Source organism: Anolis sagrei, chromosome Y (genome assembly GCF_037176765.1).
Source record: "Anolis sagrei isolate rAnoSag1 chromosome Y, rAnoSag1.mat, whole genome shotgun sequence".
Lineage (NCBI taxonomy): Eukaryota > Metazoa > Chordata > Lepidosauria > Squamata > Dactyloidae > Anolis > Anolis sagrei.
Genome location: NC_090035.1, coordinates 32,340,403 through 32,354,737, shown reverse-complemented (window position 1 = coordinate 32,354,737; position 14,335 = coordinate 32,340,403). Strand labels below are relative to the sequence as shown.

At 43.2% G+C, this 14,335-nt stretch overlaps 1 protein-coding gene across 1 annotated transcript in view; it reads right to left on the bottom strand.

Moving 5' to 3' along the window:
• The window catches only part of LOC137095581 (transmembrane protein 39B-like), a gene marked incomplete at its 5' end in the record, with an annotated part of 42,183 nt that extends 29,253 nt beyond the window's left edge, over nucleotides 1-12,930 (bottom strand). Inside the window, one exon of the mRNA XM_067462361.1 lies at nucleotides 12,857-12,930. Within this exon, the coding sequence (XP_067318462.1) occupies nucleotides 12,857-12,930 (74 nt within the window). The remainder of the gene's footprint in view (nucleotides 1-12,856) is intronic.
• Nucleotides 12,931-14,335: the final 1,405 nt, after the last annotated feature.

Genomic DNA, 14,335 nt, shown 5'->3' with positions numbered 1-14,335 from the left:
CAATTACGCTTTGTTAACAATAAACTTGTTCTCTTTGTATTTTAAACCTGCCTCCTCCATTGCTTTTACGTTTGGTGCATTCCACTCTACCAAAGTTACCTCACAACGCAAATAGGGATAAACAGAGACTTTAATACCAGCGTCTCTATATATAATGGTGGCAGTTTAATCTAGCAGTCTCGGAACTTCCTTACAGTTTATGGTGGAATTAGGTGGATTAACATACGTCCTTACATAATTTTGGTGGTCCCATTTAGGTGACATTGGCACGTCTTTGCACCATCCAGTCCAACAATTTCCAATACAGATGCCTTGTGTATATTTTACTAATGGTATTAAGGAGCCTAATGGGCCTGTAGTTTGCTGGATCGTCCTGCCTCCCTTTTCTTTCGTATATTGGTACAATAATTGCCAACCCCCAATCCTTAGGAATTTGGCCATATTTATCTATACAGGTAAATAAAGATGCTAGGGGACAAGAAATCCAAATTATTCTTGATTACCTCGGGCGGTGTCTTTCCCGCTTTTAGTTGGGCTACTAGTCTCTCTATTTCTGCGGTGGTCATGGGTGGCCAGGTAGGGAGGTTTTCCATTGATGTATTAGAACAAGAGTTTGTGCCCGTGTTGTCTGAATAGGTGTCCCTGTATAGCTGTTGGAAATATACTTCCCAGCTTGCTGGCAGGATTTGGGAGTCAACTGCAGTTCAGTCTCAGCTTCGTATGTTAGATGTAATGCGCCAGAAGGTGGTTATGTCCTTTGCCTTAACAGCTTGTATGAGCCAATCCCAATTGTTTTTCATAGCCTCTCTCTTCTTACGGGTCTATAGCTTTTTGGGTTATTACGGTCTTTGCCTGGCTTCAAGATGGCAATGACTCTTGCTTTCCTCCAGACTTTGGGAATCTGACAGGATGCACTTGTTCATCAGCTCCAGCAGTCAGCGCCTTGCTTTTGGACCAAAGTTCTGGACATGAGAGAAGCCTCCTCACAGGATTGCAAGACATCCGGGCGTCCCCTGGGCAACGTCTTCGTAGACGGCTGATTCTCTCGGTCCAGAAGCAACCAGAAGCGACTTTAACCTCCTGATACCACAGAAAAGTCTCTTATCTAAACAGTCATTTTGGGAGCCAGGGAAAGCTGAGTGGGCAGAAGTGGGAAAGGTTTACCTCAGAAACTCATTTTAAAAATCCTAATACATCTTGGGTTGGTGGCAGCTTTTAAAACAAAAGAAGACTAACAGATTAGCAGTGTTCATTCTACCATTACACACATCTAACATCAACTCGCTACCATACTATTGTCCAGTGGTGTAATATTACATATAATCATTTACAGTGATGTTCAGCTGTGGGATATATTAGAGCAGTGGTTCTCAACCTGGGAGTCGGGACCCCTAGCAGGGTTGCCAAGCCATTTTCTGGGGGTTGCGAAGGCTCCTCAGTTGGCCCCGCCCCTTCTGCCTCTCCAAAATGGCTGCCAGCCAATGGTTGGCTCCTCCTCCTCTTCCCACAAGGCTGCAGGGAGTCAGGAGGAGGAGCTTGGAGGCAAAGGCGAGTGCGGGAGAAAGTACGCTGCTTGGCTGTTGCCTCTGCTGAGCAGAGAAGGCTTATACTCCAGTGAATCCTGGTTGGGAGGGGTGGGGCTGAAAAAAGGGCCAGCTGGGTGAGAGAAAGGAGAAGAAGACAGTGCCGAGAGAGCTCGAGCTCCAAGAGGAGGAGAGGAAGGGGCGCGTGGTTGCTGTGGGGAGAGGGTGCCACGTGCCTGTGCTGGGCTCTCTCAAGAGCTCTTTCTGGGTGCTTGCCTTCCTCTCCCACCACAGTCTAGTTTCCCACTTCCTACCCCAGTCTTAACTATCCTCATTCCCTCTCTCCCACTTTTCCAGCTCCCTTTGCATCCCAGCCTTTCCCAAGTTCCAGCCTGTATTTCCCATTTTCCTATCTTGCTGCTTGTCCCACTCAAGTCTTTCCCACTTTTCCAAGCCTCTTTCTCTCTCCATTCCAATCTTTCCAGCCTTCCAGCCAACATTCTGCCGAGGAGAGAGGGATTGGGGGTTTTTGGGACCCAGGACTCCTGTGGAGCTGCCTGCCTGCCTTCCTGCTCTCCTTCCTCTTCGGAGCCAGCAGCAGAGCAGCTGCCTGGGGAAGATTGCAATATGAGCAAGACTGGGGTGCAAAAGGGATTTTGCACCCAGACTTGCTCGTTTTGCTATCTTCCCCAGGCAGCTGCTCTGCTGCTAGCTCTGAAGAGGAAGGACACCAGGAAGGCAGCCGCAGTGGGAGCCCTAAAAACCCCAGTCCCTCTCCGCTTGGCAGAATGTTGGTTGATTTGAAGTGGAAGAAGGGAGAGGGAGAAGCAGGACATGCCTGCTGGGTAATGTAGTCTCTCTCCCTCCAAGGCAGCTCCTGTTCCTTCAGGAGGCTGGCCCCTGCTCAGATTCTGTGTGTCCTGAAGGAGGGAGAGAGGAAGAGGAGGAGGAGGAAGATTTGACACCACTGCCTTTCCAAGGGCAGAAGCAACCTTGGAGGCAAAGCGGAGATCTGGCTTGGCTCCTCCTTTCTCTCTCCCTCTCTCTGCAAACATCCCTTTTCCAGAGAAAAACAGCCTTGAAGGTGAGCAGAGGGAAGAGCCATCCAGTTACACCTCCTGCCACTTAGAGACACACAATCAAAGCACCCCCAACAGATGGCTCTGCATAAAAAAGCCCAGAGTAGAAAGGAGACTCCACCATGCTCCAAGGCAGCATATTCCATTACAGCTTGGTTCCCCTCTTTTCTCTCCTGTCTTTTGAGGAAAAGTTGGAGCCCCTTTGTGTCTCTTTAGGGTTCCCAGAGGGGGAGACTGGGCTGGTGGAGGTGGGGATTGCCATGCTCTATTTATGATTGTTGTTATTACATTTATTATTTTACTCTGTTATTATTACATTATTTTATTCTATTGTTATTATTACATTTACTATTCTATATTATTATTATTATTATTATTATTATTATTACAACATGTATTGTTTTAATCTATTGTTGTTATTATTACATTCATTATTCTACCCTTACTATTATTGTTATTACATTTATTATTTTAATATTTCATTGTTATTATTACATTTATTTTTTTACTCTATTTATTATTACTGGAAGGATATGTACTGGTAAGCACATATACATTGAAGAAGGTTAGAATAATGATTTAATCAGAGTTAGAGTGTTTTAAATTACAGTTTTATGTAAATATTCAAAAACATTTAAACTGCTGATGCCTCAATTAATGTAATTTTATTTTTGAAATTTGCCAGTAACTGCTGCATTTCCCACTCTTGGCTTATATTCGAGTCAGTAAGTTTTTAATGATAAAATTAGGTTCCTCGGCTTATATTCGGGTCAGCTTATACTAGAGTATATACAGTACATTACAATTCTTAACAGTAGCAAAATTACCGTTATGAAGTAGCAACAAAAATATGGTTGGGAGTCACCACAACATGAGGAACTTAATTTAGGGGTCACAGCATTAGAAAGGTTGAGAACCACTGTATTAGAGTATATCGTTTGATCCTTTATACTGGTGGCAAGCAGTGTGATTTATTATGGTATAAACGTCATACTTTTTTTTATATGTGGAATGTTCCCGAAGCATTCTTTCCTGATGTTTTGCCCTCATCTATGGCAGGCAAACACTCAAAAAGCAGGGGAATTCCAGACAAGAAACTATCGGGGCCAGCTAACACCACCAAACAAAGGATCACCCAGGTAGCAATCAGCCAGGCTTTGAAACTGCAAGGCCATTCAATGCTAATCAAGGTGGCCAATTGCAACATTCACACTTGCCTCAGACAAGAGTTCTTTCTCCCACCCTGGACATTCCATAGATATATAAACCCCACTTGCCTAGTCTCCAAGGGACCTCACAACCTCTGAAGATGCCTGCCATAGATTGGCAAAACATCAGGAGAGAATGCTTCTGGAACATGGCCATACAGCCCAGAAAATTCATAGCAACCCAATTTGGAGTAATTTAAACTGTCTCAGAAGAGAATCTGGCAATTTTCAAACAAACTGAAAAGCACAGAAAAAAAGACCTCCTCTTCCAAAAACAAACAAACAAACAAACATATTTTCCTTTTGGAGGCCTTTGAACAAATATCAAATGGACAATAGTTGTGTATTCCTGCATGGCTGGCAATTGGGCTCAATGACCTTCTTCCAAGCACAACTCTGCGACTTTTACAAGCTTTCCCTATCCTTCTAGTTTCCCATCTTCATATTTTAAAGCTCCAGCAAACTCTCCAAAGGAGAATAAAGAAAACAAAACAGAAATGACCAATGATTGTTCTGCAGCCACTAGAGGGAGCTCCTTTGCATGCCTCATTTAAACAGCAGCCTCCCATGTGCCTTCCAATCACTGGTCTACTTAGAATTTCACAGGGCTTTCTTAGACAAGGAATACTCAAGAGACGGTTTGCCTAACCCTTTTAAGACAGGTAGCTCACAGCACTTAGTATTCCTTGGTGGTCTCCCCTCCAAGCACTAGCCATGTTTAGCTTCCTAGACCAGAAGGGAAGGCCTGCCTTATGTGCATTTACACAACATCAGCAAGACTTTCACTTTAGATTTAGGAATATGAGATTATTCAAAATCTGCAGTATCTTCTCTATATATAAAAGTCAAAGCATATGTTTGCCTGTTAGTACCAGAAAAGCTGTTGCTAGGTGAAGTGTCCCTTTGTGATGGGAAGAAAGGTGACATGTATGAGGGGAAGGAACAAAGAAAGGAGAAAAATTGAAAGAAAGGAGAAGAGGAAGAAAATGACAGAAAGAAAGAAGAGAAAGGAAAGAAAAAGGTATCAGATAAAGGAAGGGAAGGAAAGAAAAAAAAAGGAGGGGGAAGGTGTTGAGGGAAATGGAGGAAGGAAAGAAAGTGCCACAAAGACAGCCATGTTGCCATGGAGACATTATGAGGAAGGCCCTTTTAGAGCTGAAGAAGGGAGACGGGAAGGGAAGGAAAGAAAGAAAGAAAAAGAAGGGTAAGAAAGGAATGGAGAAGGGAGGGAGGGATGGAAGGAAGGAGGGGAAAGAAAGAAAAAGAGGAGGAGGAAGGAAGAGAAAGGAAAGGGGAAAAGATAGGGGAGGGAAGGAAAGAAAGAAAAAGAAGGGTAAGAAAGGAATGGAGAAGGAAGGAAGGGATAGAAGGAAGGAGGGGAAAGAAAGAAAAATAGGAGGAAGAAGGAAGAGAAAGGAAAGGGGAAAAGTCAGGGGAGGGAAGGAAAGAGAGAAAAAGAAGGGTAAGAAAGGAATGGAGAAGGGAGGAAGGGATAGAAGGAAGGAGGGGAAAGAAAAAAAGAAGAGGAAGGAAAGGAAAGGAGAAAAGACAGGGGAGGGAAGGAAAGAAAGAAAAAGAAGGGTAAGAAAGGAATGGAGAAGGTATAGAAGGAAGGAGGGGAAAGAAAAAGGAGGAAGGAAGAAAAAGGAAAGAGGAAAAGACACGAGGGGAGGGGAGGAAATAAAGAAAAAGGGTAAAAAGGAATGGAGAAAGGAGGGATGGAAGAAAGGGGAAGAAAGAAAAAGGACAGAGGAAGAGAAAGAGGAAAAGACGTGATGGAAGGGAATGAAAGAATAGAAAAGAGAGGGAGGGAAAAGAGATAAATAAAAGAAAGGAGGAAGGAAAGGGATGCATAAGGGAAAATAAGGGTAGAAGAAAAAAGAAAAGAGAGGGTGAAGGTATATGAGGGAATGTAGGTAGGTAGAAAGGAAAGAAAGAAAGACCCATAAAGTGGGTTATGTTGCACGGATAAATTGTGAGGAGGGAAAGGAAGGAAAGAAGAGGGAAAAATGAAAGAAAGAGGATGGGGGAAATAAAGAAAAATAAGGTAAGGAAAGAAGGGGAAGAAAAGTGGAAAAGGTATGAGGGAAGGGAAGGAAAGAAAAGAAGGGATTAAAGCAGGGGAGCAGCTGCAACTGCAACTTGTTTCAAGCCTTGCTCATTTACTATTGTCTAAATACTATCAGCCAGTTTTAAGCATGAATTTTAAACTTTGTTTAATCTGTATTTTATTGAAATACAGTTTTAATATGTATTTTTATATAAATACTAGCTTGGGGACCCGGCCCTGCCCGGGTCATTTGAGAAAGGCATTGTGTTTCAAGATTGGTCTTTATCTCTTATTTATAAGGCTCGCAGTGATCTCAGGAAGTTAGTGAAGGTACTGCGAGTCCCATCATCTGTGGTCCATCCTCTTCCAAACAGCACCAGGATGGAGAGTGGGTCATGGGGGCTCAGTGTGTAAAGTTTGGTCTTGATTAGTCATTGGATGAGGGTCACAGTGCTCTCAGAAAGTGAGTTAAGGTACTGCAAGTCCCATCATCCATAGTCTGTTCTTCCCCAAACCTCACCAGAATGTTGAGTTGGTCATGGGGGCTCTCTGTGCCAGGTTGGTCTTTATTGGTATTTGGATGAGTGTCACTGTGGTTTCAGGAAGTGCGGGAAGGTACTGCAAGTCCCATCATCCATTCTTCGTCCTCCTCCAAACAGCACCGGGATGTAGAGTGGGTCATGGGGGCTCTGTGTGTCAAGTTTAGTCTTGATCGGCCATTACATGAGGGTTGCAGCAGTCTTGGGAAGGGAGTGGAGGTACTTGAAGTCCCATCAACCTTGGTCTGTCCTTGTCGAAAGTGACCAGGATGTAGAGCAGGGGTCCTCAAACTAAGGCCCGGGGGCCGGGTATGGCCCTCCAAGGTCATTTGCCCGGCCCTCGCTCAGGGTCAACCTAAGTCTGAAAGAACTTGAAAGCACACAGCAACAACTACAATCCTATCTCATCAGCCAAAAACAGGCCCACACTTCCCATTGAAAATACTAATAAGTTTATATTTGTTAAGATTGTTCTTCATTTTAATTATTGTATTGTTTTAAAGTATTTTTTGCACTACAAATAAGATCTGTTCGGAATGCATAGGAATTCATTCATGATTTTTCCAAATTATAATCCGGCCCTCCGACAGTTTGAGGGACTGTGACCTGGCCCTCTGTTTAAAAAGTTTGAGGGCCCCTGATGTAGAGTGTGTCATGGGAGCTCTGTGTGCCAAGTTTGGTCTTGATCAGCCATTGGCGAGGATCTCAGTGGTCTCAGGAAGTGAGTGAAGTGTCTGGAAGTCCCATCATCCATTGTCAAATTCTTCCAGAGCGCACCAGGATGTAGAATGGGTCATGCGGGCTCTCTGTGTGAAATATCATCTTGATCCATCATTGTTGGTAGTTGTAATGGCCTCAGGAAGAGAGTGCAGGTATTGCAAGTCCCATCGTCCATGGTGCATCCTCCTCCAAAGTGCACCAGGATGTAGTGTGTCATGGAGACTCAGTGTGCCAAGTTTGGTGTTTATCGGTAATTGGATGAGGGTTGCAGTGGTCTCAGGAATTGAGGAAAGGTACTGCAAGTCCCATCATCCATGGTCCATCCTCCTCCAAACTGCAGTAGGATGTTGAGTGGGTCACGGGTGCTCTGTGTGCCAGGTTTCATCTTGATCAGTTATTGGATGAGGGTCACAGTGGTCTCAGAATGTTAGTGATGGTACTGCAAGTCCCATCTTCTGTGGTTCATCCTCCTCAAAACTGGACCAGAATGTAGAGTGGGTTATGGGGGCTCTGTATGCCAAATTTCATCTTCATCAGTCATTGAAGAGTGTCGCAGTGGTCTCAGGAAGTGTGTGGAGGTACTTCAAGTCCCATCATCTGTGATCCATCCTTCTCCAAATTGCACCAGGTAGTAGAGTGGGTCATGGTGGCTCTGTGTGCCAATTTTGGTCTTTATCGGTCTTTTTGGGGGGCCACAGTGGTCTGTGGGAACCAAAGGGTTTGAAAGTACTAAAAATCCCATCATCCGTTATCTCTCCTCTTCCAAACCAGGATGTAAAGTGCATCATGGGGGTTATGTGTGCCAAGTTTGGTCCAGGTCCGTCGCTCGTGCAAGTTTCTGTGGCCTGTGAAAGTGAGAGTCAATCAGAAAGCTGCCACATAACTTCTGTCCTCCCTTTCTCCCTCCGCATACATACATACATACATACAAAAACTCTCTTTTATTATATACTAGCTTGGGGACCCGGCGCTTGCCGGGTTATTTGAGAAAGGAATTGTGTATCAAAGTTGGTCTATATCAGTTATTTATATGGCTCGCAGTGGTCTTAGGAAATTAGCGAAGGTACTGCGAGTCCCATCATCTGTGGTCCATCCTCCTCCAAACTGCACCAGAATGGAGAGTGGGTCGTGGGGGCCCTGTGTGCCAACTTTTGTTCTTGATCAATCATTGGATGTGTCACAGTGGTCTCAGAAAGTGAGTTTAGGTATTTCAAGTCCCATCCTCCATAGTCTGTTCTCCCCCAAACCTCACCAGAATGTTGAGTTGGCCAAGGGGGCCCTCTGTGCCAAGTTTGGTATTTATTGGTATTTGGATAAGTGCCTCTGTGGTTTCAGGAAGTGAGTGAAGGTACTGGAAGTCCCATCATCCATCGTCCGTCCTCCTCCAAACAGCATCGAGATGTAGAGTGGGTCATGGGGGCTGTGTGCCAAGTTTGGTCTTCATCAGACATTAGTTGAGGGTTGCAGCAGTCTTGGGAAGGGAGTGGAGGTACTTGCCATCATCCATGGTCTGTCCTCCTCGAAAGTGCACCAGGATGTAGAGTGAGTAATGGGGACTCTGTGTGCCAAGTTTGGTCTTGATCAGGCATTGGCGAGGGTCTCAGTAAGAGAGTGAAGTGACTGCAAGTCCGATCATCCATTGTCAAATTCTTCCGAAACCACCAGGATGTAGAGTGGGTCATGTGGGATCTCTGTGTAAATTGTGGTCCTGATCCATCATTGATGGCAGTTGTAATGGTCTTAGGAAGGGAGTGCAGATATTGCAGGTTCCATTGTCCATGGTGCATCCTCCTCCAAAATGCACCAGGATGTAGAGTGCGTCATGGAGACTCAGTGTGCCAAGTTTGTTCTTTATCGGCAATTGGATGAGGGTTGCAGTGGTCTCAAGAATTGAGCAAAGGTACTGCAAGCCCCATAATCCATGGTCCATCCCCAGCCAAACCACACCAGGACATAAAGTGGGTCATGAGAGGTCTATGTGCCAAGTTTGGTCCTGACCAGTCATTGGATGAGGTTAACAGTGGTCTCAGAATGTGAGTGATGGTACTGAAAGTCCCATCATCCATGGTTCATCCTCCTCCAAACTGTAGTAGGATGTAGAGTGGGTCTTGTGTGCTCTGTGTGCCAAGTTTGGTCTGTACTGGTAATTTTCTGACAGAGCCCCTGGCCTTTTCCTTTCCTCTCTTTGTCATATCGAAATCTTGGAATTGAGGCTGGCCAATCAGAGACCATATGCAAATTTCTTTCTCTCGTGTCCCATTTCTGTCATGAACACTTTTCTCCACCAGGGGCTCCTGTTGTAGCTGGCCAATCAGAGATATGAAAATAGCACCACAGCGGCAGCCAATCGGAATCTTGGAACTCTCAGGTTGGCCAATCAGAGACAATATGCAAATAGCACCACAGTGGCAGGCAATCAGAAAGCTGGCACATAACCCTCCGGTCGCACCGGCACACTTCCGCCTCATACAAACTAACTTTTATTATATACTAGCATGGGGACCCGGCGCTGCCCGGGTTAATTGAGAAAGGAATTGTGTATCAAGGTTGGTCTTTGTCAGTTATTTATATGATTCGCAATTGTCTCAGGAAGTTAGTGAAGTTACTGTGTGTCCCATTATCTGTGGTCCATCCCCCTCCAAACTGCTCCAGGATGGGGAGTTGGTCATGGGGGTTTTGTGTGCCAAGTTTGGTCTTGATCGGTCATTAGATGAGTGTTGCAGAGGTCTTGGGAAGTGAGTGGAGGTACTTGAAGTCCCATCATCCATAGTCTGTACTCCCCCAAACCTCACCAGAATGTTGAGTTGGCCATGGGGGCTCTCTGTGCCAAGTTTGGTCTTTCTTGGTTTTTGAATGAGTGTCGCTATGGTTTCAGGAAGTGAGTGAACGTACTGCAAGTCCCATCATCCATCGTCCATCTTTCAAACAGCACCGGGATGTAGGGTGGATCATGGGGGCTGTGTGTGCCAAGTTTGGTCTTGATCGGTTATTAGATGAGGGTTGCAGCAATCTTGGGAAAGGAGTTGAGGTACTTGAAGTACCATAATCCATGGTCTGTCCTCCAAACTGCACCAGGGTATAGAGTGGGTCATGGGGGCTTCGTGTGCCAAGTTTGGTCTTAATTAGTCATTGGTGAGGGTTTCAGTGGTCTCAGAATGTGAGTGAGGTTACTGCAAGTCCCATCATTCATCTCCAATTTTTTCCAAATGACACCAGGATGTAAAGTGGGTCATGAGAGGTCTATGTGCCAAGTTTGGTCTCGATCAGTCATTGCATGAGGTTTGCAGCGGTCTCAGAATGTGAGTGAAGGTACTGGAAGTCACATCATCCATCGTCCGTACTCCTCCAAAACTGCAGCAGGATGTAAAGTGGGTCATGGGGGCTCTGTGTGCCAAGTTTGGTCTTCATCAGATATTAGATGAGGGTTGCAGCAGTCGTGGGGAGTGGAGGTACTTGAACTCCCATCATGCATGGTCTGTTCTCCTCGAAAGTGCACCAGGTCATGGGGACTCTCTGTGCCAAATTTGGTCTTGATCAGTCAGTGGTCTCAGGAAGTGAGTGAAGTGACTGCAAGTCCCATCATCCATTGACATATTCTTCCAAACCGCACCAGGATGTAGGGTGGGTCATGGTGGCTGTGTGTGCCAAGTTTGGTCTTGATCGGTCATTAGATGAGAGTTGCAGCAATCTTGGGAAGTGAGTGGAGGTGCTTGGAGTCCGATCATCCATGGTCTGTCCTCCTCCAAACTGCACCAGGATGTAGAGTGGGTCATTGGGGCTCCGTGTGCCAAGTTTGGTCTTGATTAGTCATTGGCGAGGGTCTCAGAAAGTGAGTGAGGTTATTGGAAGTCCCATCATCCATCTCCATTTTTTTCTAAATGACACCAGGACATAAAGTGGGTCATGAGAGGTCTATGTGCCAAGTTTGGTCTTGATCAGTCATTGAATGAGGTTTGCAGAGGTCTCAGAATGTGGGATGAAGTTACTGGAAGTCACATCATCCATGATGAACCCTCCTCCAAAATTGCAGCAGGATGTAGAGTGGGTCATGGGGGCTCTGTGTGCCAAGTTTGCTCTTGATTGGTCAGTAAATGAGTTTTGCACCAGTCTTGGGGAGTGGAGGTACTTGAAGTCCCATCATCCATGGTCTGTCCTCCTCGAAAGTTCACCAGGATGTAGAGTTGGTCATGGGGACTCTGTGTGCCAAGTTTGGTCTTGATCAGTCTTTTTTTTTTAAAAGATATTTTATTATATTATACACACAGATCAGTAGGCCAAATTCCAAGTGTTACACATATAAAACCTGAATAATTCAACAAATATTAAAGATATTATACTAATTTACACTGGTGTATATTACCTTATCTCCAGCTTCCCCCCCTCCCTCCCACCCTCCCTCCCTCTTCAACCACAGTATATTTCTAGCCAATCTTGCAGATCCAGCCACTGGTAGAGTCTTTGTGTTTTTTCTTTGATGTGATCGTTGGCTCCTCCATTTTTCACCCAGTTGAAGTAGATCTTCCATCTATTTGTAATGATCTTTTCTTTGTCCATTCTTGGTGTTTGCTTGGTCATAATTCCCGTAATGTCTAACAGCACTTGGTCATACATATAATCATTCCAATTAGTTAACGTCCATTTCGATTTGTCTTTCCATCCTCTGGCAATCACTGCATGGGCTGCTCTTATTGTTACCTTAAATAACTCCTGGCAATTAATTATTATACTCGGATGATCTAACACTCCCCAAAGTAGCAAATCATTATTAATTTGAATTCTTATCTGGAATATCTCCTGAATTTTTACTTGTATGATTTGCCAGAATTTTTTTATTTCAGAACACTCCCACCACATGTGTGAATAAGTACCTTTTTCTTTATTACAATGCCAACACTTCGAATTCTTTCCTTTTAACATATAATCCAGTTGTTCAGGAGTTCTATACCATCTTAATATCATCTTTTTTTCTAATTCATTATATTTTTCTATTTTTATTTTATTCATGTTCCTAATTATTTCCTCTATTTCTCTTGTCTGTAATGATTTAAATCCATCCCATTTATTACTTATTACTCTAATCATAAACTCTTTATCTTCTACCATTAAATTATATATTTTTGCCACTGTTCCTTTACTTGTCTTTTCTCTTGCATTTAGCAATTTATCTACCTTTAGTTCTTCAGTGGGTTTTGCACCCTCTTTTTTTACTTTTTCCCAAATCCCTCTTAATTTTACAAAGGTACTGCTAGTCCCATGATCCATGGTCTATCCCTGGCCAAACCACACCAGGGCGTAAAGTGGCCAATCAGAGACCATATGCAAATTTCCCTCTCTCATGTCTCCGTTTCTGTCATGAACCCTCTTCTCCACCAGGGGCTCCTACTGAAGCTGGCCAATCAGAGACCATATGCAAATAGCATCACAGTGGCAGCCAATCAAAATGCCGCATTTCTGCGGCATTTCTGCCTGCCACGTACAAACTTTCTCTTTTATTATATAGATAGATAGAACTATAGATGTGTATTTATATAATTTTTACAATGTTTATGTGTTTTAATTATGCTATAACTCACCGTGAGCCATGAAGAGAGGTGGGTAAGAAAGAAGAAGAAGAAGTAGTTGCCAAAATCGGCTCTAAATCAAGGACCAAATGGATGGTTACCTAAATGCAGACTTAAAATGTTACTAGGGGTCTTTTAACTCCTTTCAATTGAATGGAAAGAGTAGAATCACTTACCCAGTAAGTGATTCTTCAGCAAAACAGACGTTCGCACCACCAGCAGAGCACCTCCTGCAAACAGAGAAATAGAGTCAGTCTCTGCAAAAGAACACACAAATTGAAAGAAATGTACACAAAACTCTTGCATGCAATTTAAATATTCCATTTAAAAGAAAACATGCAATATAATATCTAAGGGCTAAGGCAATTTTTAAAAACAGTGACCAGCAATATTGGGCCAAAAAGGGTTGAGGTTTTACTTGAATAACTGAGATTTTGTTGGCAAACACAGAGGACTAGCTATGTCCAGTTTTTGATATTTAAAGTTCAATGCTTTGGCTCTTGTCACTATTTTGCCCAAGTTTTCATGTTTACATTGACAAAAAAGGGCACAAGTATTAAAACATTATTGCTAATTTATTCAGAACCAGGTGGATGTATTTTAAGTTATCTCTTTTTAAAAACCATCTTGGGTTTTTCTTTGGTTTAAAGAAAAACCAACGTTTTACATTTAAAATTTAACATTTGAAGAACTGGTTCATTAATAGAGAAATAAATAAATAAGTTTATGCAAGTTGCTGTCACAGTTTAATGTAAAAGAAATGTGCTATTAAAATCAGACATTTAGGTTACCTTTTTGAGATTTTCGGTGCATGTTAGCTTTAAGACATCCTGATTTCTCCTGCGATAATTTTCCTTTAAAAGGGGGGTTTTGGGTGACCTTTTCATCAAGCAAGACATTAAGAGCCTTGAAAGCGGACTCCAAACCGTTGTTGAAAATTCCGTTATTTACATGGTTTTTTTAATATAAAAAATATTACAATCTACAAAGACAACTCTCTTCTTTTTGTTGTTTGCTTTTTTTTGGTCTGGCTTTTAAAAGTAGTTTCCCTTCAATATATAAGCAATTTTTGACAGTAACAGTGGATTCTTTTTTTTTTTTTATCATCCCCCAGCAGTTTCAGTCCCAGTGAATTCCCAATTTTAAATCCTTCTTTGTTTTTGGTGCCAAGAAGACAAACCAGGTGTCCCAACCCTAACAGCCATCTGTGCCACCATTATGGAAAACTTGGAAACAGTCATTTGGTCAGGATGCCTGTAGGGAGTTTGATCAGCGCTTCCCAAACCATGTTCCGCGGAACCCTGGCGTCACACAGGTTCTGTGAAGAAGTCTTCTAAAAAATCAGATTTAAGGTGGATTATAACTATAACCACCATAAGGCCACCTATTTGTTTACAATCTCCATAACAACTATCTTGTGCTGCAACTTCTGCTATCCAGTATACAGTTACTGGCTACACATTTCAATATTTTACGAGGCATTTTCTTACGTTTCTTTGAGAATGTTTTCTTTCTTTCTTGATATTGGGAAATGATTCATAAGATATCAAGAATACAACTGACTCAAAAATTTGACGTTATATAAAGGAAATTGAGATAATTTTTCATTAAATGATCCAGAATATATCTCTGCACAGTGCAGTCTTTTATAGTGG